Genomic DNA, 23,699 nt, shown 5'->3' with positions numbered 1-23,699 from the left:
GCAGCGTGCTGTACATGAAAAATCAGCTTTAAGCTAATACTCCATGTATGCGGTGAGCTGCGGCAAACACATACGGGGTGTGTGTTCCAAAATTGACTGCCAGTACTGAAAACCTATAGTGCTCGTGACATAAACTATAGATTTTCAGTACTGGCAGTCAATTTTGGAACACAACCACGGTGATCAATCAGAAGCCAGGCGCATGCCGCATCTAAACCGGCTTAAGTCAGTATCGCAAAATTACTAAGAAAAGTACTAAAAATGGAGTCGTTTGCAGACGAACTATGAAATCCACCAATCGTCTGTTAAGTCAGCCATTTTCAGTATCACTGAATGAATGTCATAATTGGCTGACAGTCAGCTAATCAGAATGCGGCACACCGGTTGCGCTTCTCTGATATCTAGGGCTGCGTTCCGTTTCACGCATATGCGTGTATTCCCCTACAGTATACGTGACGCTCACTATATAAAATGTGTGCATATACCTAAGGGTTGGATTATACTGGCCGTAATCTGTAAAAATTAACCAATTAAAATTCATTATTCCCCTCTCATTCGACTGTGATTGGTCAATTTTTACAGATTACGGCCAGTATAAATCAACCCTAATGCCTAGTTCACACTGGATGCGATGGACGATGAACGATGAGCGATAACCAATAAGAGCTTTGCTTTAGCTCACACGACGATGTAAAGAAGAGTTCTTATTGGTTATCGCTCCTCGCGCATCGCTCATCGCGCCTAGTGTGAACTAGGCATAACACGGAACGCAGCCTTAAGCCCATGGCACATAGAAAAACGTAATTGACCAATCACAGTTGAGAACGTAAGCGGCCGCCTCTTACGTTCTCAACTGTGATTGGTCAATTCGCTTACTGATTACGTTTACGGCCTTACGTTTTTCTATGTGCCATGGGCTTAAGGCTGCGTTCCGTGTTATGCCTAGTTCACACTAGGCGCGATGAGCGATGCGCGAGGAGCGATAACCAATAAGAACTCTTCTTTACATCGGGCTTTAGGGCCCGTATTCAGAACGCACTTTTATCGATAAAAGCGCGCTTTTATTTCTGAAATTCTATAGTACACGTGACGTAAACTATAGCATGTTAGCGCGCTAACATCGTTGTAGCGCGTTCTGAATACGGGCCTATGACTCTATGCAGAACAAAAATTTAATATGCGTACCAATTCTTTCACGATGTAAACTAGACCAGTTGCTCTTGTTGGAAAGCTTCCATACATGTGTGATGTCATATATACATATTTATATATATATATATATATATATAAATGCTTATTTACGCGATTTTGAATGCGATCACGTGACGTTACGTTGCAGTACTTGTTGTGCATGGTTGTGCACTTCGATAAACTGAGATTTGTGGAATCAAAATATAAGTAATATAATATACTTGATAGTTTACGAATAAGGATAACTTCAAAAGATTATTTCTTTCTAATCAGCGGTGAGTTCATCTGACTTGCAATCAAAATTCTCGATTATTCCTAACGACAAAACCTGAGTCGCGTGTCCTCGCGTGTTTGTCGAATTAGATATAGATATATGTTTATATCTATGTAGGTATAAGTATCTAAAGATACATATATCTTTATATTTTTGCATCGCTCATCAATTAGATGGTTTATTATACACGAGGAGTAACACTTAGTTAGGCTAGTTGAATTTTCACAAACGGAGCATTTGATAAATCTGCATCTGTAGATAACATGGAGGTGCCTGTGTTTGGCGATAAAATCGTACAGCAGCTGAAATTGTTAGCTCAGCAATGCATGAGTGATGCATCTCTTCTTCATGATCCAAAACTATCCTTTATTAAGGATTTAATAGAACATTATGGTGGTAAGGTACCAGAAGCTAAAGCAAATGATTCGTCAGATACCAAAACAGAATTTGAAGACAAACCTCAACCACAATTTGAATCGGCACCAGAGAGTGAAGAAAGTGATTTAGAATTGGATATGACTGGCGTAATCGGTTTGTCTCATATATTTATCTTTTTTAAATTTGTATGTGTGTGTGTGTGTGTGTGTGTGTGATATGCGCGTGTGTGTGTGCAGTGTTCCAAGGATTTAACGGTTTATAACTTTGTAATAAGGCATTTCTAGCCAAAGATCAAATAACTTTATCTTATTTCCACTTGTAGAATATACTTCTGCAATTTGTCCGTTAAATTTGGATATATACATACATATATATATTTTTACATTGTTTTTTTTTATAATAAATATATAATAATATAACACATGTGTATCTTTCTTTTTTTAGAATCTGATGAAGATATTCCTCAAAAAATGGGAAATTTGACTTTACAACCCAGTGAGGAAGAAATTGCGGAGTCACAAGCAAAAAGATCTGAAGCAATCTCTGCATTTGTAGAGAAAGATTACGAGAAAACCGTACAACTTTACACAGAGGCTATTGTACTGAATCCTCAAGCAGCTTTACTATATGCTAAACGTGGTCAAGTTTTCCTATTATTGAACAAGCCGAATGCTTGCATTCGCGATTGCAACTGTGCTATAGAATTAAATCCAGATAGCGCAGCGGCTTACAAATTCAGAGGAAGAGGTTATCATTTGCTTGGGAAGTTTGAGGAAGCGGCAAATGATTTGAGACTAGCTTGTAAACTGGATTTTGATGAACAAGCAGACGAATGGCTACGCGAGACTACACCAAATGTAAGTATGTTTTGCATGAAAGATGCTGCATATTATGGGTTACAATTTAATTTTTATTTTTTAATTATTTTTATAAATCTGTGTAATAGAATGAAAGCTATGATCAAACTTATTAATTAGTCATTAATAATGTTTTATATATGCCACTCTAGAACATAATAAAAATTAGGAGATAGTGGTCTTTTTTTATTTTTAAACATAATTGAATGAAAAAATTTTACAAAAAAGATTTACATCTTATAAGTTAACAGAACAAAGTGAGCAAAATCAATTTTAATTAATATTTTTATTTGTGTTACTCATTTATTCTGCTAACTTGTAAGACGTAAAATTTTTTTTTATTTTATAAATAAAATTCTTTAGAGTACTAATAACGAGAACAATATTTTTGGTATGACTGTTGCATAAACAAATATGTACTTTAAGAAAGCAATGTTTTATATAGTCATAGTTTGCATGGATTATACATGTATTATGATTTACTGCTTATGTTGTTATGGGATGTTTTTATTAGATCTGATCCTCATATTTAGTTTTAAAAAATATCGAGACTAAACAATTAGCATTATTATTTATTATTATAAAAAAAAATTACCAGAAGAACAAAAGAATTGTGGACTAGAGCCAAAGTTATGGTTTTGAATCCATCATGATTGAAGTAACAAGTGAAAGAAAATAAGGCAATAAGAGAATGAGGTTGAATCGAATTGTCCAAGTTATCCCAAGGTGTATAATATTTAGCAGATTGGACAAAACAAAAGAAATTTAATTTGTACATTAATTATTTTCACTGTATATCTCTAAGTATATAAAAATTTGTTTACTGGAGTTTGGAAAATTTTAGTTTAAGGTACTCTAATGAAAGTAGCAAAAAGGATTATATTTTTGCACTTATTGAAACGAGTAATTATGGATGTTCTCATTTATTTATGCAAAAGCATAAATTATAAACAAGTTGTTGTATCTAAGTAAATCTGCCATCTACATGTTCAGACCAATTAGATCGAGCAATCTGCTGAGCAGTAGTATAACCATTTTTAGAATTTGGACGAGTCATTCCATTTTATGATATATGTAGTAGCAATATGTTAACTCTAACTAAAGAAATAGATAAACTTTATAACATATATATATATCTGTAACATTAAATTTACTTGACGTAATCTTTATATAATATAATGTAGAATAACAATGATAATAATAGCAACAACACAATCGTCATAATAATAATATTAACAGTACACTTATTCAAACGCTAAGTCGCGTTATATCATTATTTTATGTAAATGAAAAAGTTGCTTTGTTTACAATTTAAAATATAAATTACTTGTGATGTCTCTATCACATTTATGCTTTTATTGAAAAATTAATGTACTTATACTGAATTGAAAATTTATATTTATCTTTATCGTGATATTTGATTAGGATTGTGATATTAATATAGTTCAATTACTCAGAATTTGGTTCAAAATTAATGAAATATATTGAAACAGGTAGCAACAAAAACGATTTAAAAATATAAAAAGATTATGCAAAAATCCAATTTTCACTGAATTTTGTGACCTAAGAGTTACTAGAATTAAAAAATTTGATAATCGAAGGCTTAAAAGAATTAATTTAAAATTTATGACTGAAAAATCAAGCAATTAAGAATTTGGAAAAAACTTGATTTTAATATCCAAAATTTTTTTAAATTCAATGTTTAAAGATATAAGGAACTCTTTATTCTACGTATAATAACGCGCGAACTGGAAGGAAGTTTAAATTTTTGATCAAAAACGAACGTCACCATTTGCCTCACGCATTAACGGAGCAATGTAAGAGAGATCAGTAGATATCTTTAATGAATTTAATTACACATTTTAATAAGAACACAAAATCAGCTTATACGAGGTATTCCACAAAAGCCACAAAAGAAGAGATCATCTTATCTCTTTTTCGCAATGGAAATATTTTGGTATTAGTTCAATTTCCTCGGTACAAAGGAATTTGGCGGATAAGATTGTTGCTCAACATTACATCGATTCTGGAGAGTCTATTTTTTTCCTTTTTTTTTTTTTTTTAGTTAATCAGCAGACGCCGATTTGTTGCGAGAATTTAAGTATTAGGTGCAACAGTAGTTTGGATTATATTTACAAGAACTTTTTTGTGAGGAGATTAATGTTAAAATTAGAACAACAATTAACAATAAGCTAATTAAGATGAAACTTATGAATAATTATAAAATACAATATTATCTAAATTCTAAAATATATAATTAATTGTATAGTTAAAAATCAATGTTTATTTTTAAAATTAAATTTCTTGAAATTTTATGATTAAATAGGAATAAAAATCGTTAATATTGAATTAAAAAAAAAAAGACAGAAAGTTATAATTTAATCTTATATTTCAAAATTAGAAATTTTTGAAATAAAAATTAGGGATGTTTGGTACCCCCTACCGGATATCCGACCTAATATTAAATATCTGGTATTATATTTTTTACGAATATCCGATATCTGGTAATTTTACGATCCAGTTTTACATCCCTAATTAAAATTTATCTTGAATTTTGATTAAATTTTTGATAATTTTTTATATACCTAGAAAAGATAAGCTATTGCTGCACCGAAGTCTCAAATTTTCGCCGAATCGATATCTGAACATATATAAATTGAATGGAAACTCTCACTGTTCTTTTTTGGATCGGAATGGTAGCACTCGCATTGTTTTACCAGATACAAGCAATACACTTGCTCTTCTTCTGCAACCGAGGAAGTGTTTCGACCACTAAACTCGTGATATCACACTCCACAGCATGTTCACATTGTGTCATGTCGAAGGACGATGTTAAACTATTCGGATCTAGAAATTATACGGCGCGCGCGTTATTCACTCGTTCAAATGATGATACCCCCCCCCAATTTTCGTACTCCAAGACTCCATGCCCTTCCGCTTCCGTTGCTTTCGCGACCGTCAGCTTCATTTGCAAACCGATTCGTTGTCATTAAAGCAGCTCGAATTCAACTTGCGAGAATAGCGCGATTTATAGTTGCCTGTGTTTTAAGAAGAAAATCCTTGGTACCATCTCAAATATCGGACCACGTTTTTCAGCTCGTTCACCGTTATCGAGCATTTTTAAGCGCTACCAAGGCATTTCGGGTACAGGCTGAGTGTTTCTTCTCGGTCTAGCGGAGGTAAACGTCGCTTTATCGCCAGTCCGTATTTCACATGGTATCAAGAGCTCCATTCTGGAACGCGGATACGCACTCAACTCGGTGGACTGTTACCTTCGCTCTCATGCAACACCGCCTCTACCGACTTCTTATACTTGCCTACCAACTCGGGTAGGTCATAGGCGATGGATACATCAAGCCTGTTGATCGGACAGCCGCGGAAATATGTGCATGTAGAGCTTAGCAGCGGGAAATCATAAAGTGGATTTAGTCGGAAGAAATCACGGTAGACATCCGGATCTGGTAGATCGTAGCGCGATATGTTCGTGAGAGTGCTGAGGCCTTCATAGATATGATAATCCTGTGGATTTTCGATGATTCTGTCGCTGATCTCTCGCTTGTTGCCGAAGAATGTCTTGTGATTATAATACGTCGTCAAGTAACAGTCCACCATCTTAGCATGATTACGTACTCGTACCTGAAATTGCCAAAGATCGAACGTATCAAGTAAATTTTTATTGAAATAGTATTATTCCAAAGTATATTAATTAAGTAATTGATTTTTTAGTTCTTTAATAGTTTCTTATTGTTGATTTCTATATTATTTTCTCAAGGAAAGATAACTTTGTGCTTTGTAAAATTCTGTAGAATTATAACAAAAATAAAAATGACTGTAAGATCAAAAGAGTATTTATAGACAACCGGAATAATTATGAGAGAGTAAAGCAATTGTGAGAAGCATGCTAACGGTATTATTAAGAATGAAAACGAAAAATCTCGAATCGCAATCGGCTCTGTTAATTTTTCCACAATCGTCGCTAATATTTCTTGTCCTATTCATTTGTAGCCTACGATGAAATATGTGTATGTAATTAGCAAGTTATTGCTTGGTGAGTTTCGACTATTTCCCCTTACATTTTAAATCCTATGTATAGTCGTATAATTTTAAGGATTTGTCTAAGTTTGGGAGATTGTTTAGAAATCAATGCATTGAGGTTAGCCTAAGTACACAGTGAAGCTATGGTGAAACGTCCTAAATACTAGGAATGAAAACGAAGGATCTAGAGTTTAAATCCGGTCGGCGGCTCTTCGTAGTTTTTAGAATTAATGTGAACTTACGGCGAATCTTCTGGCGCTTGCTATTTTGTGCTCGACTCTCTTGTTTATTGCGGAACGTAGGTCGCGAAGGAATGCGCGTTCTTGAGCGTACAACAACCTGATAGGCGCACCGGCTTCGTAGGGTAATGACCATAACGACGTCGAATACATTATTGGCGGCTCCGCACTTGACATGAGCGGTGATATATTCCAGATTAAGGCGCCTTGCACCCTCATGAGTTCTTCGGGCTTTACCTGATCGGCTTTGTTAAGGATAATACGGGTCTGTACGAAAGTAATGTTATATTAAGCGTTTTTTTTTTTTTTTTTTTTTTTCAGAATAATCTTTTTAAGCAATGCTGCCAATATCTTTACCTCAATATTTTTATCATCTCACATACCTGATATTCTCTTCCCTTTAACTGGTCAAGAATCGCTTCGGTTTCGGGACCGACATCCAACTTGGCGGGATCGTAAACCAAAAATATGATATCTGCTCGATCGATGAACCACTGACACGCATCGTTAAAGGGAAATAAGCGTTGAACTTGCTTCCGGATTTCTAGAATACCCGGAATCTCGACAATGTTTACCTAATAATATTTCATATGATTAACATGTGAAATATTATAGTTTTATGTTATGTATAACATGCGTAAATTATAATTAATGAATAACGTCAATTATCGTAATTGTGAATATCACGTTTTTATCAATTTGTTATTGTATTAAAGTCTGTCATTATAAATTTTTAATATATAATTAACATAAGATAGTTTTATTTAAAAATTAATTAGAGAACTTTACCTTTTAGAATTTTTTAATTTGATTAAAGAATAGAGCACAAAATTTTATTTTGTATAATTTTGATTGAAAATTAAATATTTTAAAGTTTCAAATATGAGATATACATATAAACGTTTTAAATATTTATTTTACAAAATTGCAAATTTTAAGTCTATTAATCAATATGATTGATTGCACATTATTTGTACATTCCGATGTATGTGATAAATATTTGTAGATGGATAAAAATCTTTTATAATCGCTTACCTTTTCTAGTAACTTATTATTAAATCGCAAGCCTCTGAGACGATCTAGCAGACCCTGTCCAAACTTCTGCAATCCTGAAAAAGTCCAATCGGCGGCTAACTGGGTGCCATCAAGAACCTCCTCTTCCTCGCCGTGCATTATTATGTTGAAGTAGGCCGGTGATGGCTCGGCTCCTGTGTCATTTTTTCCATTTGGCGATTTGCAATGCTCTTCTAAGCACTTTCTCAAACCACCTAAACACTCTCTGTATATCCATGCTCCTAGCATGCCATTTCTATTGCTAAGTCTTGACTACTTATCAGCGCAAAGCCAAAGAAAAAATGTAATAAAGAGAGATCGCATTCCTCTTTTAGTTTAATTACCCACCTGTCCTCAATGACATTGTCTTGTATTCGATGTCGAGCAGATAATTAATGATGGATGACTTCCCGCCACTCCACGGTCCCATAAATAGTACTAATGGCTTGGAGAATATCTCGGGATCTAATAAAGAGTAGAATTGGTTATTGCAAATTTTAATTTGTAAAAGCACATTATTTATTTTGCCCGTGTGTGTGTGTGTGCGTGTGCGTGCGTGCGTGCATGCGTTCGTGCGTGCGTGCGTGCGTGCATGCTGCGTGCGTACGTGCGTGCGTACGTGTATGTATATGTAAATATTTGAGGTGAATAAATTAAACAATAAAAAATACAATTAATTTTAAAATTATAGGGGAGAGTGGTCTAAATCAGATCTATTTGCAGTTCTTTATAAGGCATAATAAAGTCCGATCATAAAACTAATGGTACCGTTCGAAAGATCATTTAACTTCCTTCATTTTTCTTCAGACCATTTTGACGTATCTCTTACCTGTGTCAAACTATATTGGAAAATATAAAAATGCATTTTCCGGTCCGCTCCTTATTTTTATGAAGTTTTAGATAGAATTTTAAAATATTTTAATTAATTTTAGTTAGTATTGAGTAAAAACGAGCAATTTAAGATTCAAAGATAAAAACAGTTTATATTATTATTATAGAATTAAAATGAATAAAAAATTTCATCAATCTGAGTCTGATGACACATGATATTGTATTGATTTAGTGTCTCTTAGATTAGATCTGATCGGTCGATCATCAATACTACAACCTTTGGTTGTAGCGAACCTTCTTTCTTCGATGAATTAGCTGGCTCACTCGTCTTAGTGTTTTTTTGTATAGATCCGATTTAGACACGGGTTCTTTTAAACTATTGGAACAAATTTTACAATAAACCGCAAAAGTAATCACAAAACTCTTGATATTTTTTAATTCTACACTCTTTAATTATCTTAAATTAATTATCGTTCAAATTTTTAACATCTTTTAAATAATGATTTATAAGGATCTTTTTTTGAAAAACAATTTTTGCATGATAGTCGAAAAAATACATATTTGCGTTTGTTCTATAAACGTTATGACAGAGTACTGCCAAACTGGTGTCACATATGCGGTGTCTTATAAGGACTATAAATAGCATGCAAATCTGCTTAACCATATTTATTTAAATTAAAGAGGTTCGATTTGGAACACGGTTCGATTTAGGACATTCTCCCCTATTTGCTTACCTCCGAAATGCCTATTACTCAAGTCTCTATACTTGTACATAGTCTCTAATGGCTTTATAGCGTTATCGTAGAGTCTCTTTAGATCTCTAAGAATAATATCAGCTTCTCTTTGTATAGCTCTCTCTTTTTCCTCATTTTCTTCGTCCATTTTTAACAATTGGTTAATATGATCTCTAGGTCGAAGATTTTCCGGAATTTCGATTTCTTGAATCAGATCCTCCTCTGGAGTATATTTTTGTTCTTCATCACTGGCAACTGACAGCGAAAATTGTATTATTGTGTTAATTGTATTTTCATGTCAATATAAAATGTAGCATAATTAATATAATTATATCATAGGCCTGGCAGATAAAAAGGATGAATTTATAGTTATAAGATCTTTTTTACCTTCTTCCGATTCGCCATCTGCTTCAGTGCTTTCTTCACCAATTTCTCGTTTGTCGCGCGATTTTATATCTTTATTTCTATCTTCTTCGGACTTTACGTCCTCTTCCTCCGATTTTGCATCTTTCTCTTCAGTCTCCGCGTCTTCCTCTTCTGTGGATTTTGTTTCAGTTTCTTCAGATTTTGTTTCTTCTTCTTGTAATTTCATTTCTTCTTCCGCAGACATTGTTGTACCTTCTTCTTCTTCAGCAAGTTCTGCCTCTGCTTCTTCTGACTTTGTTTCTTCTTCTATATCTTTGGAACTTGCTGTTTTGGCATCTTCTGTACTTTCTTTGTCTTTTTCTTCACTCTCAGCTTCAGCGCTTTCATTCTGAATCTTCTCCTCAGTGTCACTTTTCTCATCCTCAGCGCTCACCGTTTGATCTTCAATTGATTCGGTGTCCTCTTCGATTTTACTATCAATTTCTTCGTCTTTATCAGATTCTTCTTCAATATTAGTTTCCTCGGATGTTTGTTGAGTTTTAGCTTCTTCATTAGACTCAACTTCTACTTCTTCGGTGGCCTCTTTGGATTCGCTTTGTTCCTCGTCTTCAGCTTTTGATTCCTCATTTTCTTCGGACTTCGCTTCGTCGTCTACTTCCTCGGATTTTTCGTCTTTTTCTTTTGTTTCTTCGTCAGATTTTTCTTTGTTAAGCTTTTCATCTTCAGTTCTCGTTTCTTCGCTTTCTGTCACTTTTTCGAAAGAATCAGTTTCTTTTCCTTCGTCTTCAGTTGTCTCAGTGGATGCTTCCTCAGCTTTCTCTGCTTCTTCTGAACAATGTTATTATTTTCTTTTATTATATATGTCTTTTAAATATTTGCATTTTCAAAAAATTCGGAAATGTCAACATTTAAAAGCATCAACAATTATTAATTCTACCTTCTTCAAAGATGCTAATTTCAATACTTTTATCAGTCACGGCTTCTTCACTTTGTTCTTCTTCTTCGGATATTTTTTGTGTTTTTTCTTCGCTAGCATCAGTTTGCTCTTCAGTTGCTTCCTTTGTCTCATCAGCAGTCGTTTTTGCATCTTCCTCTACCGATCCCTCCTGATCTTCTTTCGAAATGTTTGCTGCCTCGCCGGCCTAAATAAATAAACTTTTAATAGTAAGATTTATTTTTTTTAAGGGGGTGAGCCTAAGCAAAATTTTCAAAAAATCGAAAAAAAAATTTTTTTTTGAAAGATGTCTTAAAAATATGTTCCTGAAAGGTTTTTATAAAATTCGAAGTATTTCTCGTTATGTGAGTCTTAAGCCGTAAATTATACTATAAACTCCCGACTCCCGATTCCCGACTCAGAGTCGATCGAATAGAGTCATTTCTATTGACTCGAGTCGGCAGTCAGAGCTGGCTACTGCCTTGTTGTGATTGATTCAATTATAGTCGGGAGTCCCCGAGTCAGTAGTCGAGTCAGAGTAGGCAGTCTGTAGTGTGATTACGGCTTTAGGGAACGGGCGCACAGTGCGCTGAAATCGTACCTGATCAGTCGCCCTATATCGAAACGCACAATAGGCCCTTTGACCTTGTGCGTGCGTGCGTGTTTCAAAATTAGGAAATTCGTTGGATAGCCGTTGTTCGTAGCATAAGGCACGATACGCGTCAATATATTTATTTCTACGCGAAATAGTAGATGGATAGAAAAAATATAAAATCCGTAAGAGAAATTGAGATGGTAGAAAAGGACAATGCTCTCCAAATAGATATGAATTAGAGAAACCAGTAGATTTTGTGAGCACTTCTGCTAAAAAAATTAAAATCATCTCAAACATTTGATTTTTCCGTTAATCAGACCATCGGCTATAGAATCATAAATTTTTGTAATAAAGGATGAATGCAATAAATGATGCTGCCACTGCTACAGACGATTCATTTTATGATCCTGGAATAAATTCACTATAGTAAGCTGACAAATTCGATAGATTTCTATTAAAAAATCAATACTGAAACTTTAAACGTGTTTTTCTCAAATGTTTTTTAATTGGTGGTGTCTATAACTCGAACAATTTTCGACGCTTAACTGAAACTACACTCATGTAGATTTAAAATGATGAAACAAATTTTATTTCAGATAATTATAACTTGAATTCTCTACACCGCCGATGGATCATGTTTTTTGAACACAAAAGTCTATAATGTTAAGCAACATCGTCATATATTTATATTTTGACATAAAAATTCTTAAAATATCTCCAAATTGTGCCCAATTGATACATCAGTTCATATTTTTTCTAAAACTTATAGTTACTTAAAAAAAAATTGATAAAGAAAGCCTTTTCTTAAGGCCTTTACTTAGGCGTACCCCCTTAATTTTGTTTACATTTTGTACACTACAAGTTAACTTTTATTATGTGACTAGATTAAGACTTACTTCTTCGCTCATGGGTGATACTTCTTCATCATCTATGAGATGGTTTTCTTGATCGATCTCGATTTCGATCTCTGCATTGGTCTGATCCAAAGATCCTTCAAATGAAATATTCTAGAAATCGCTGTGTTCCAGCTGAGTATTCATCATCACCTAGTATTACCTGTGCCGAGATCCTTGAGCGCCTTCTCGATATACGGTCGACAAAGGTCCTCGGATGGTACCTGCTCGTCTTCGCATTGCACTCCTAAAGTGTTATTTCAATGTTCAACATTTTGCTTAAGTTTGAAAACAACTTGTCTTATATATTTTGTATAAGCAACGTTTCGTCAGATAAATAATGAAAAATTAAGTGATTTAGGGCCGATTGTTCCATCTTTCGGTAAAATTTACCTGTCAGGTAAGTAGCAAGATTACCCAATCACATGCGCAAATTGCCAGATTTACCTAACAGGTAAACTTTACCGAAAGATGGAACAATCGGCCCTTAAAGAAGAGATTTATTCTGTAACAAATCTTAATTATTTCTAACATTTATCTAACAATAAAATCAGTTTATATTAATTATTTTAATGTCTTATCAAAATTTCGATTGAACATATTTTTATCTTATTTAACAATAAAAAAAACAAAAAAACGTGTGTGAGAGATACCATATAATATAATTTAAAAATTAAATTGAAATAATTTTTTATGCTTTTATTCTTTATTTATTTATTACCTACATTTTTGTTACATATTATTTTTTTAATATTTTAAGTATTTTATATTTTTCTCTCATATAAGAAGTATGACCATTATCAGGAGGTAATAATCCTGTTTCTCTCTCTTATATAAATATTAAATCTTTACAATGATATTAATAGCATTTTTATAATGGTTTACATAAAAAATTCTCTTTTTATTATAAAAAACTTATAAAATTTATAAAATTAGTTTTTTAATTTTTTAATCTTTTGTGCAATTTCCGGATCGATTATCCATCTGATTTGGTTCCATCGGATAAGATCTATGGTATTCGGTTATCCGATAAACCATTATTGTTTGCATCTCTAAATAAAATCATTTAAAATGATATAAAAATAAAAACTTTACAACTTTTTGTTTCTAAATATCAGGTTATAAATATCGTGTTATAGCAGGAAAAATTATGTTGAACGCTAAAGCATATGCACCTAATGATGTATATAAAAAAATTTAGCTTGTTATTTAATTTGTTGCGAAATGAAAAAGATTGGAAAATGCTGCATTAGATATACGTGTTTTTAATAATAGATAGTTATGCTATTTAATACGATTCATCTTGATTGATTATTTCGCGATATTAAATAGCGAACTGACGTACCAAAAGTCTTGCATACGTCATCGAAATATTCACATTGTTTCACCGAGTGCTCTGGCTAGTAGAAATTTTTGGCTAGGAGAATTCTCTCATTGCGCGCGTTAATGTAGCCGTGCCAAAAAATATTGTGCGCAGTATTAGATAATTCATTGCACGGAGAAACATCACTTTAGTGATGATGAGTTTAACGTCACGCGATCCGAAATATCTAACCTATCCGAAATATCTAACCCAGATGATGTAAGAACCTGTCAAAGTCATTACGCACATTCTGATGACCGAGCGAGCTGTGTGTTCACGGCTTGGTGACAGGTGTTCAGGAACACCTAGCGCGACTTGTCATCCGACGTGTCTGATGAAAGTTTGCATTGCCGGCATTAAGTGCACTTTTTTTTTAGAAACAGACATACATAGATTTTACACTACGATTAATTATCTGGTTCTTGTTAAATGATACGATTGAATTTTAGCGACTGTTTTAACGTTGGAGTAATTAAAAATTGATTAAAGTGAGGAAAAGTAAGAGAAGCAATTTTAATTTCTTTAGCAGTAAAAAAACACGTTTTTTTTGCAAAATTTTATTTATATACGGAGAAAAATGTTTAGTTGAATTAACTGGAATACTGGTGTGTATTCTGGATTCATTTTCCATCAGAATTCCAGGTAATTCAACCAAACATTTTTTTTCCATGGATGGGTTAGAAATTTGCAAAAATATAAAGAGAAAAATCAACGAATAGAAAGAGCGTGCGTTAAATAAAAAAAAGAACTTTGTATTGAAAGTAATGTTTTTCAATTATTTTATTTATCCATTTTATTTGTTAATAACTTTCAGAGACTTTCTACAATTGTAGATACTCTGTCCATAAAAGTTTGTTCTCCTCTATATATGTATATAACTTTAACTACTTGAAAAAAGTCTAGACCCTTTGCTGTAGTTCTTTGTATATTTTTTGCAATGTTATTTGTCTTTTAATACAAATAATTAATATTTATAATTATAAATAATTTTAACACGATTAATACAGTTTTGAAATTAAATATATTAGAAAAAATAATTGAATTTACAGTTTGTTCAATATATACATATAACAATTAGATTTACACATACATTTCATGTTATATCTTTTATTACATAATTAGCACAATTTTCTTGTCAGTTAATCTACGTTCTTGTTTAAGATATTTGTATAATTTTATCAGAAAGGTGTTTGCGAGAGAAAAACTTTTATCAACTTTTTAAAATTTATTATAATATATCGATAGTAGTTCACTCGTGATGGGGTCTAATTTAATAAGTACTACCGTTGCAGAATGTGAAGACGGTGGAATTTTCACTGAAGAAAATGCCGATATTATCTTTCTAGACGATACCTGGGACGTGGCCGGTTTCTAAGTTTAGCGGTGGATAGGCATTGAGCCGAGCACTCGAAAATATTTATACATTAGGCGGGCAAATCGTATTTTTATCGTCTCTTTTTAAGAAAATTATGAGTTGATTGGGCTGCTCATTTCTGTTAGACAGAAATTTATTAATTTATTAGGAGAATATATTATTCTTATCTCGGTATATTTTGATATCAATGTTGATTAACGGATGTGTAGTAACTTGGATTTTGTGACGAAGGAAAAATATTGAAATTTTCCTGATGCCGAATAAATTTCAAACTATTATGATACAAACGCTCGTAAGTACCATGAAATTTATCTATGTATTTTGATGAAAATTGTAATTTTTTAATCAGATGATATAGTTACATTTTAAAAAGTTATTTAATTTGAATTATGAATGTATCTTCCACTAGGATATTGAGATACTATTTTAATTAAAGTATGATTTAATAGTAGTACACTGAAGATGGTCCGAGGAGAGGCGTTTGTTTATTTGTTAATTTTCAGGAGGCGCGGTAGGGTCTCCGGCCATATGTTAAAAAAACTACTAGTTTAAGTTTAAGAAATTAATAATAGACACTACAAGTTTTTTATCCCGAGCCATTAAAGTTCTTTTTTGGGGGTAGCTAACTTCTAAAATATAAAAAATTTTTAATCGCACGTAATATGTCTTGAAAGATGGCATCGGCACGAGTGATTTGAGCCAAAAAAATTTTAAATCGGTTCTGGAGATACAAGCGGTCGAAAAGTGATGATTGTAATGAAAAATTAAGAAACGTCTCCTTCTCCATCCGTCCGTCTGAAATTATAACTTTTTTTAACATCCTCTCTCACCTTTCACTCACACTTCCACCAACCCCGACTCACCGCACCCCTCCCTTCCCCCACTACCCCTCTCTTTCGCCGTATTTCACTCTCTTTCGTTATTATAACCTTTTAACATCCCCTCTTACCTCTTTACGTATCTCACTATATCTTATTGTTATATCACATACTGCAATTTTTGGCATAAGTCGAGCTTCACTGAGAAACAAAATCGTTTCCTGCTTTTAATTGAAGCCCTTTTTTAATTAACTCTTTTTTCAATCGGATTGTCAAGTCGTTTTTACACATTGTTATGTGAAGAACAGTACAAACTTTTTTTTATGTCTATGTTTTGATTTAATAATATAACGAGATCCCCCAATACACTTTGATTTAATGTCGCATCGCGATTTGAATTCAGAGAGGTAAATATGAGTGATTTTCCTGCCATGTTTTAAAACTCAAAACTAAATCTTCTGAGTTTATATTTTAAGATTTGATCCATTTTAAAGCTATTCTTCGCGCTCCAGTCTAATTATAAATTATTATCGAACAGTACACTGTTATCTCATTATTTCTTTAATCGCGAAATTTGCGACTTTTGTCGGTTTTTGGAATAATGCGGTAATACGAGCAAATTTTGAGTTACAAGAGATAGGAGAAGATGCACGCAGGCAGCTGTCGTTTGGCAAGCGCAACTGCGTCGGATAAAAATAGAAACCTGAGTCTTGTTCCATAGTCTATGATATATATAACTTTTTGTCGCACTTATAATCGTATAAAATTTTTGTAATATACTTTAAGATCGTCATAAAATCGTCACAAATTCAAAATTTAATGTGGATACTGCTTATTTTAACGTAATTTTCAAAATATTGTTCCATGAAAGTTCATATATGATCGTTTAATGTACAATGTGACACTACATGAAAAACAAGCGCTTGGTGTGTTTGTCATAAATATCGATTTAAATAAATTGATTTTGTATTTATACGATTTGTTATTTAAGCAAAAGAATTAAGAATAAAGTTTTATAATAGATCGATTACATAGTTAAAACAATTAATTTCTAGAGACTTAGAACGATGCTGACACAGATTTACCCGGTTTCTTATGTAATTATCGTGCGGGTTGATGACAGCCAACTCTCATCGATTCCTAAAATAACAAATCCTTGAATCGACGACTTTTATTTGAACTTTGAGTTCAATGTGTTGGGTGTTTCTGCAGCCATTAGCAATTTCGTTTATTCAGTTATTGTGATAAAGTGAAATATTTTATCCCAAAACAGAATTTATTTGAAATATAATACTTAATATTTAAAAGGCATCACATATTTTGTAATTATCGATGAAAAATTGTGATGAATATTTTGCAAAACTGTCGCATTTATTTAAATTATATGATAAATAGAACTATATATATGACAAAAATTTATGTTTAAATGTAAGGGATGGACAGATAGAGATGTGTAATCTTATTTTTGATAAAAATTTTGGATTGTAAATATTGGAAATATTGGATTGTTTAGAATCATCAAGATTCTTAATAGAGATTCTACAAGATATTAAATTCTGAATCATCAGTGCATATAGGTATAGAAATAAGAAAGCTATAAAGGACTGATGACGCGCTCCGGATATCTTTACGTAACATTGACCTTCGTCAGTCAATCGTCATAGTTTCGTCAACGTTTCGATTTCATTGTCGTCGACGATTGATGTCAATTGCCCGTTTCGAAGTTATCTTTCTCACATTTTTCTCCTTACTACTGCAACTCCGTTCACATAATTTAAATTGTAGAATCAGTATGGCAGTTCAAAATTGGTTTGAACATTTAAGTTGTTACAATTTGGTTATAGCACAATCAAGAAGAACTTGTAATATTTGAAATCGACAGGATGACAAGATTAATAAAGATTCATACGAGTTTACTGCGAAGAAATTCTGTAGCAAGTTCCAAAATACAACACACTTAGTGACAAATAAGTTAGAAACTTTGAATATATCTCTCTCTCTCTCTCTCTCTCTCTCTCTCTCTCTCTCGGTTACGAGGATCAACCGATCAATTTAAATCGATCGAAGTCACTGACCGCACGAGAATAAAATTATGTTCGCGGGATCTCCAACTCAAGGTACGATTCAATCTTCAAGATGTTAGGGTTTTATCCGCGTGGGGTTTCTGACGGTTTTACTGACCTCGTAAGGCAACGGCTAGAAAGCTCAGGAGGAGGCCTACGAGCGCGGGTCTCATCCGCGCACCCGTCATCTCGTCACACTAGACACTACACGATCGGCCGGGGCCAGGGTTGGCACACAGCTCGTCTTCTCTTACTTCTCTATCCCGTCGTCGCCCTCAACACCAACTAGCTCGCGAGACACTGGCATTGTCACTACCGTCAAACCTCGATAGACGCCCCTCTCTCTTCTTCATCTTCTTATTTCACGCATGTAGCGACAATGATAGTCGTTTTTTTCTTTTCCTTTATTCTACCGTCCCAATCAGAATTTTAGATCTAGAAGAATACCCCAATAACAGCGAGCGCTCACTTAATTGTTGAGTCCGCTGAATGCGCCCATTGAGGGCCAATGGCCAGAGTCAATCAACAGCTGTCAGAATTGTCTTTTGACTTTACGAATGTACTTGCTTTAACGTTATTTAACGATTTGGTTTTGGACACCGCGAATGGATTGGCAATGATACTACACCAATTCGATATTGTTCCTGATCTCAACTTACGACGTTTTGAATAGAACCCGTTATACATATATAGGGTTGCAAGCTGTAAGAAATTAACCAACCACAGTCGATTATTTTTATCATCGAAAAAACGACAGGAATTAAGTTCAACATCTAATACTTCGCGGGCGCAAATTTGAAAACACCATGTATATTGTATACATATGTGTATATACATTTGGTATAATGGTTTATCTTCTGGAGCTAATGTCGCACGCGGTTAGAAATTTCGGACTATATCAACGCCCATTTAAAAATAACTCAACATTTTTCTAGCTCATTAGAAAAATCTATCTGGATCAGGTAGCAGCGTAAACCGTTAACCGCTTTGATGATCTAGTTCTTGCGATTCGCGCGATGAAGTTGCTTTGAACGTCATCTCCGGAAACTTCACAGTTTCTATTACGACTTATTTTACCCATTTTTTTTATGTATGAAAACATCTATTTTCGACTACCTTTCTCATTAGTATCGTTGGCCTATTCGAGAGATTAAAGTAACATTCGCGTTATCATGCACTTAGCACTAGACGTATAATAATTTAATGAAAAGATAAAATACAAAATTTGACCATAAAAATTTTAGGTACATATGAAGAACTCTAACAATTTATTCAAAGTTCTGAATTTAAATTTCTAAATTTTATCTCTAGCACTAAAATTTGGATTTTAATTCTAATTGTACTTTCGCTTTTCTAACGTTTTGGGAATATTAAGTTACTATTCGAAATTTTATCAGAAAGAAATTACTAAATTTATTGATTGATTTTGTGTGCGAGAAATTTTTGATTAGATTCTTTACATCTGTTGACTTCTTTTTATTAACGATTTTTTACTTTGGATTTATTTAATGTTTTGACGCAGAGGTGAGTTTTTTTTTTTACCAGAGAAACGTAATTAGCTTGTCTAATATACCATAATACAGAGAAGACATATAACATAATTTCTTGTTTTCAAGAGAATAATGAAAAATTTTCTCAATCGGTCAGCCAACCGTTTGACAAGTGATTTCGTATTTTTGTATTCTTTGATCAACCATTCATCTCAACTTTACTCTTTATTTTTATATTTATTTTTAAGTTCAATTTTTTAAAATTATATTTTTAACAAAACCGTCATAGTCATACTTAGCGATTTGCTGCGTTATAATTTCGTATTTCTGAAAAGAGCCTGAATACATGGCTGAAACATGTTAAATTTGTACATGAACAATATATTTTGTATTTTAGTAGCGCTAACTTTATAACTTTTATAATATTTTAAATTTTATATTAATATACTTGCGTTTAATTATGAAGATATTTTGTTATTACGATTTGACTCTCATTTGCCTTTGTATCATTTTGTTATATCTGAATATCAAGAGTCTTGTAATTGTCATTATATTAAATTTAATCTACAGTATGAAAAATATCTAATGACTAATTTGGACGACTAAATGTCAGTATCATTCTTTCTAAATAATAATTAAATTCTTGAACTATAATGCATAATAAGTGCTGAGATGGCTAATAAGTTTCCGATATTTCGTGTACATTCTTTAGTTTATTAATTATGAATATAAAGACGATAATTTTGTTGTTTTATTGGTGAAGACAACTAACCGAAGCGTAACATACGACCAGAGAGATGAGATTTGCCGAAATACACGTGCACAGACGCAGAGGAACGTCAGAACCGTAGGCGCCTTTATATTTAGAAGCCCGGGTCGCATCCGTATAAGGTGGCCCGCCGTGCAAAAATCCTCTCTTCCTCTTCTCCCTTTTACTTCGTCTTTATTTTTCCGCGGAAACTCACTAATACTCGCGGGAATCTATATTTTTAGTTAATTAGATTCGTAGTTGAAAAAAATGTTTAATTACCTCTTTTACGTTCCAGTAAAGAAAATATCTTGCACGGCATGTGCGTGTGTGCGTGCGTGGGCGCGCGTGTGTGAGAAATTTTTAACGTATATATATTATATTTTTATCTTGTAGGATATGTAACAGTACGCAATATTTACCAATCTTTTTCTGTGTAAAATTACGAGAATTCAAGAAAAACAATAGTTTTTGATTTTGAAAAAAATTTTATCCTAATATATTATAATTGAAATGTATATTGATGAAGTTTAATTATACTCGGAAAAGCATATATTTGCAAAATTAATCAATATCTTGTGTTATTTGCAGTCAGATTTTTGTAATCGTTTAATTTTCTATGATATTTAATGCATTTCATAAAGTATGCTTCCATTAAAATAATTTGTAAAAACTAAATGTGCATTTTTCAAAGTTTGCGCTAGCATTATGAGACTATGGTCGGCTATATCCATAGTTAATTTTTATGTATTTAAGAAGAGAGATTGTCTTAAATATAATCTCCAAATGTCATAAACCAATCGCAGAGACGTATTAGCATCTTAAATTAGTTATGACTATATAATATTATTTTAAAATAAGAATCGACTATGAATACTAGTTTGTTAGTATGAAGTTTTACAGTATTTTTTTTAGAGATAATGAAAAACGTGGTTAAATGGAACATTTGGCGGTCTATAATAAGCTCCGTTAATTGTATATGGTCACACAATATGTATACATATATTTTCAGCCAGGCATGCTTCACGTCATTATAATTTAAGATTTGGACGCGTTTCTAAAGGTGCACAGTAAATCGCTCTTTTCTGTAAATGATTGCAAAGATATTGTGATCATTTGCTTACGCCTATGTTTAATTTAAATTGAATCGTTCGCCGCCAAGCTTATAGCTTCATTCTGCCACATATTACTCTGTGATCAAAAGGATTGATTCATTTAAAGTTTAAATTTTAAACTGCACGTTTCGAATACATTGAGAGAATGACTACTGCGAAGCGAGGTCCACCTCTCCCTGCTGAGAAGTGTTTGACTTCCCGTATGAAGCAAGATCCACCCCTCCCCCTTTCAAAATTGCATTTAACATTTTCTAATTCTGGATCTCTTATCTAGAATTTTAAATAAAAACACCTAAAAAATCTACGAATTCTCAATGATTTTGTTTTTTATAAGAATAAACATTTTGCAGTATGTAAATTGTGATTCTCTTAGTTCCTCGTGTGTGTCGTCTAGTTCTTCTGATACAGTTAAATAAATATTTTTTAACAGAAAGAATAGATAATGTTAGACAATTATTATGTATTAGGCACGAAAGATAGAGGAACACAAAAGAAAGAAGGAACGGAAGACGCAAGAAAAATTAGAACGCGAGAGACAAGAAAGATTGCGGAAAGCACGAGAGGCAGCCAAAGCTCGTGAGGAAAATACGCGAACTTCTCAAACGGATGCGGGCAGTACATTCCCCGGCGCAGGAGATTTCTATCAATTTCTTAAAGATCCTGACTTACGTCAAGCCTTTGAGGTAAGTAAGAAAAAAATCATAGTCTTTTAAAACTCAATGAATAGGAAATACTGGCCATAATGATCGAAGCTGAATGCTTTAAATAATTTAATATGAATTACGTATGTACTCTATATTTACTTGTATACATATCATATTTGTAGTCATTTGAACTACGAAATTTTTTCGGACTTAAAAACGCAGCTAAACTACCGAAATCGTGATGAAATTGGGCAATACAAATTCTTTTAAATTCTTTCAGAAAACACGATAGAAATGGTTAGAAAATATAAAAGAAGATCGTCTAAGGGTACATGTGTATACCTTTAGATAAGGGTACATACCCCAGGCATGGGGTATCATGGGGGTCATTTCTAAAAATTTCTTTTTCGATTTTTATTTAAAAAAAACAAATCAATATTTATGAAAAATTTTCAATAAATCTTAAAATATACATTATCCCTTAATATAAAAAATTGAGACCAAAAATCTTACATTTTAATGTATTTTTTACTGTTTGAATTTTTGTGACTCATGGTGTCCCGGTCTCCCCTTTATAATTTTTATGAATTTTGAGGATGCGTGAAGATGTGCAATTTGATCATTTTCATGTGCAGGATCCAGAAGTGGCCGAGGCTTTCAAGGATATTTCCATGAATCCGACGAATGTCCTGAAATATCAAAACAATCCCAAAGTAATGGCCCTTATCAATAAGATGGCTTCGAAATTCGGTGGTGCTGACATGTTTGGCGCTGCCGGGATGAATTTCCCGGGAGCTATGCCTGGTTTTCCCGGTGCTGGGACTGGTCAGTTTAATCCCCCTCCTCATGATGACGTTGGTCTCGACTAATCGGGATCTAATCACTGTACAACGAATACGGAGGGCGTATGTATCGATTAGTTGACTCATTAAAGGCTGGTTTATGTTACTTTTTTTTTAATATTGCGATGAGTGCTTATATTGGAAGAAAGAACTTATATTGGAAAGATCTGATAATTTATAAGGGATCTTTTAAACATAAAATTAATTTTTTAGCATGCGTTAGTAAGATCCCGCAGATCCTGCATTCTTATTGTTGTTCCAGATAATCTCCTGTCTGATTTTAGATTACTTGTTTCACTTAGATTTCTTGAAATTATTTCTGTTCTACTTTTTTCGAATTCCATGTAAAAAAAATCATACTTATAAAATTATTACAGAATTTTTCTTAAAAATAAATTTTTTCTAAATAAAATGGACGCCTTTAATGAGTTAAAAAATGCTAGCATTTGTTTATCTCTTACTCCATATATAAAAATGTATACATATATATATAATGTGTGCGTGTGCGCGCGCGCGCGTATGTGTATGTATATTATATATGCAAAAATATAATATCAGACAGATATATAAGATATCCCATAATTCATCTTACGGATTTCATGGACAGGTAGAAAGGACTTAAACTGAGATGGAAAGCCCTGTACCATTTTACAATTTTCGCAATAGTTAACGATATATTAATGTCTAAATATTACTGAATACGCGCGTCTGACAAACGCGACTGACAAATGCCCTGTGCTGTGCACACCGCCGCGAGCCTCTAAACGTCATGACGGCGTGTTTGCCGTTGCCAGGCTATCACCGCTCCTCACAGCTCGCACGCCGAGCTACCAATAAGCGTACACTCGGTAATAGTATCTA

At 33.1% G+C, this 23,699-nt stretch overlaps 2 protein-coding genes across 5 annotated transcripts; one reads left to right on the top strand and one right to left on the bottom strand.

The window, feature by feature from the left end:
* Positions 1-1,414: 1,414 nt before the first annotated feature.
* On the top strand, positions 1,415-22,946 carry LOC108783441 (putative protein FAM10A4). The gene is made up of 5 exons (XM_018552007.1): positions 1,415-1,466; positions 1,724-1,996; positions 2,288-2,700; positions 21,820-22,035; positions 22,632-22,946. The coding sequence occupies exons 2-5, from the start codon at positions 1,729-1,731 to the stop codon at positions 22,863-22,865; spliced, it is 1,131 nt and encodes a 376-aa protein (XP_018407509.1). The 5' UTR covers positions 1,415-1,466; positions 1,724-1,728; the 3' UTR covers positions 22,866-22,946.
* Positions 5,170-18,283, bottom strand: LOC108783439 (sarcalumenin). Of its 4 annotated transcripts, none has more exons than XM_018552003.1 (11): positions 18,118-18,283; positions 12,544-12,627; positions 12,384-12,478; positions 10,896-11,100; positions 9,980-10,786; positions 9,593-9,847; positions 8,376-8,492; positions 8,010-8,269; positions 7,358-7,549; positions 6,978-7,241; positions 5,172-6,336 (listed from the first exon to the last, which is right to left on the bottom strand). In XM_018552003.1, exons 1-11 carry the CDS (start codon positions 18,185-18,187, stop codon positions 5,953-5,955), a joined length of 2,733 nt encoding a protein of 910 aa, XP_018407505.1. In that variant the 5' UTR covers positions 18,188-18,283; the 3' UTR covers positions 5,172-5,952. The 4 variants fall into 4 exon arrangements, with proteins under 4 accessions (XP_018407508.1, XP_018407505.1, XP_018407506.1 ...); XM_018552004.1 differs by having other exon boundaries at positions 8,010-8,242; XM_018552005.1 differs by having other exon boundaries at positions 5,174-6,336; positions 8,010-8,182.
* Positions 22,947-23,699: the final 753 nt, after the last annotated feature.

The sequence above is a fragment of the Cyphomyrmex costatus genome, unplaced genomic scaffold (genome assembly GCF_001594065.2).
Source record: "Cyphomyrmex costatus isolate MS0001 unplaced genomic scaffold, Ccosl1.0 scaffold15, whole genome shotgun sequence".
Lineage (NCBI taxonomy): Eukaryota > Metazoa > Arthropoda > Insecta > Hymenoptera > Formicidae > Cyphomyrmex > Cyphomyrmex costatus.
Note: the sequence above shows the minus strand (reverse complement) of the source record. Positions and strands in the feature narration are given on the sequence as shown.

Excerpts from the sequence above, each read along its gene's own strand:
- LOC108783439 (XM_018552003.1), bottom strand. The coding sequence starts at position 18,187 with ATGACGGGTGCGCGGATGAGACCCGCGCTCGTAGGCCTCCTCCTGAGC. Across the intron at positions 12,628-18,117 it reads TCTAGCCGTTGCCTTACGAG|GAGTGCAATGCGAAGACGAG; the intron begins GTCAGTAAAACC and ends ATAACACTTTAG. Across the intron at positions 9,848-9,979 it reads AGATGGCGAATCGGAAGAAG|TTGCCAGTGATGAAGAACAA; the intron begins GTAAAAAAGATC and ends TTTCGCTGTCAG.
- LOC108783441 (XM_018552007.1), top strand. The coding sequence starts at position 1,729 with ATGGAGGTGCCTGTGTTTGGCGATAAAATCGTACAGCAGCTGAAATTG. Across the intron at positions 1,997-2,287 it reads GGATATGACTGGCGTAATCG|AATCTGATGAAGATATTCCT; the intron begins GTTTGTCTCATA and ends TTCTTTTTTTAG. Across the intron at positions 2,701-21,819 it reads TACGCGAGACTACACCAAAT|GCACGAAAGATAGAGGAACA; the intron begins GTAAGTATGTTT and ends ATTATGTATTAG.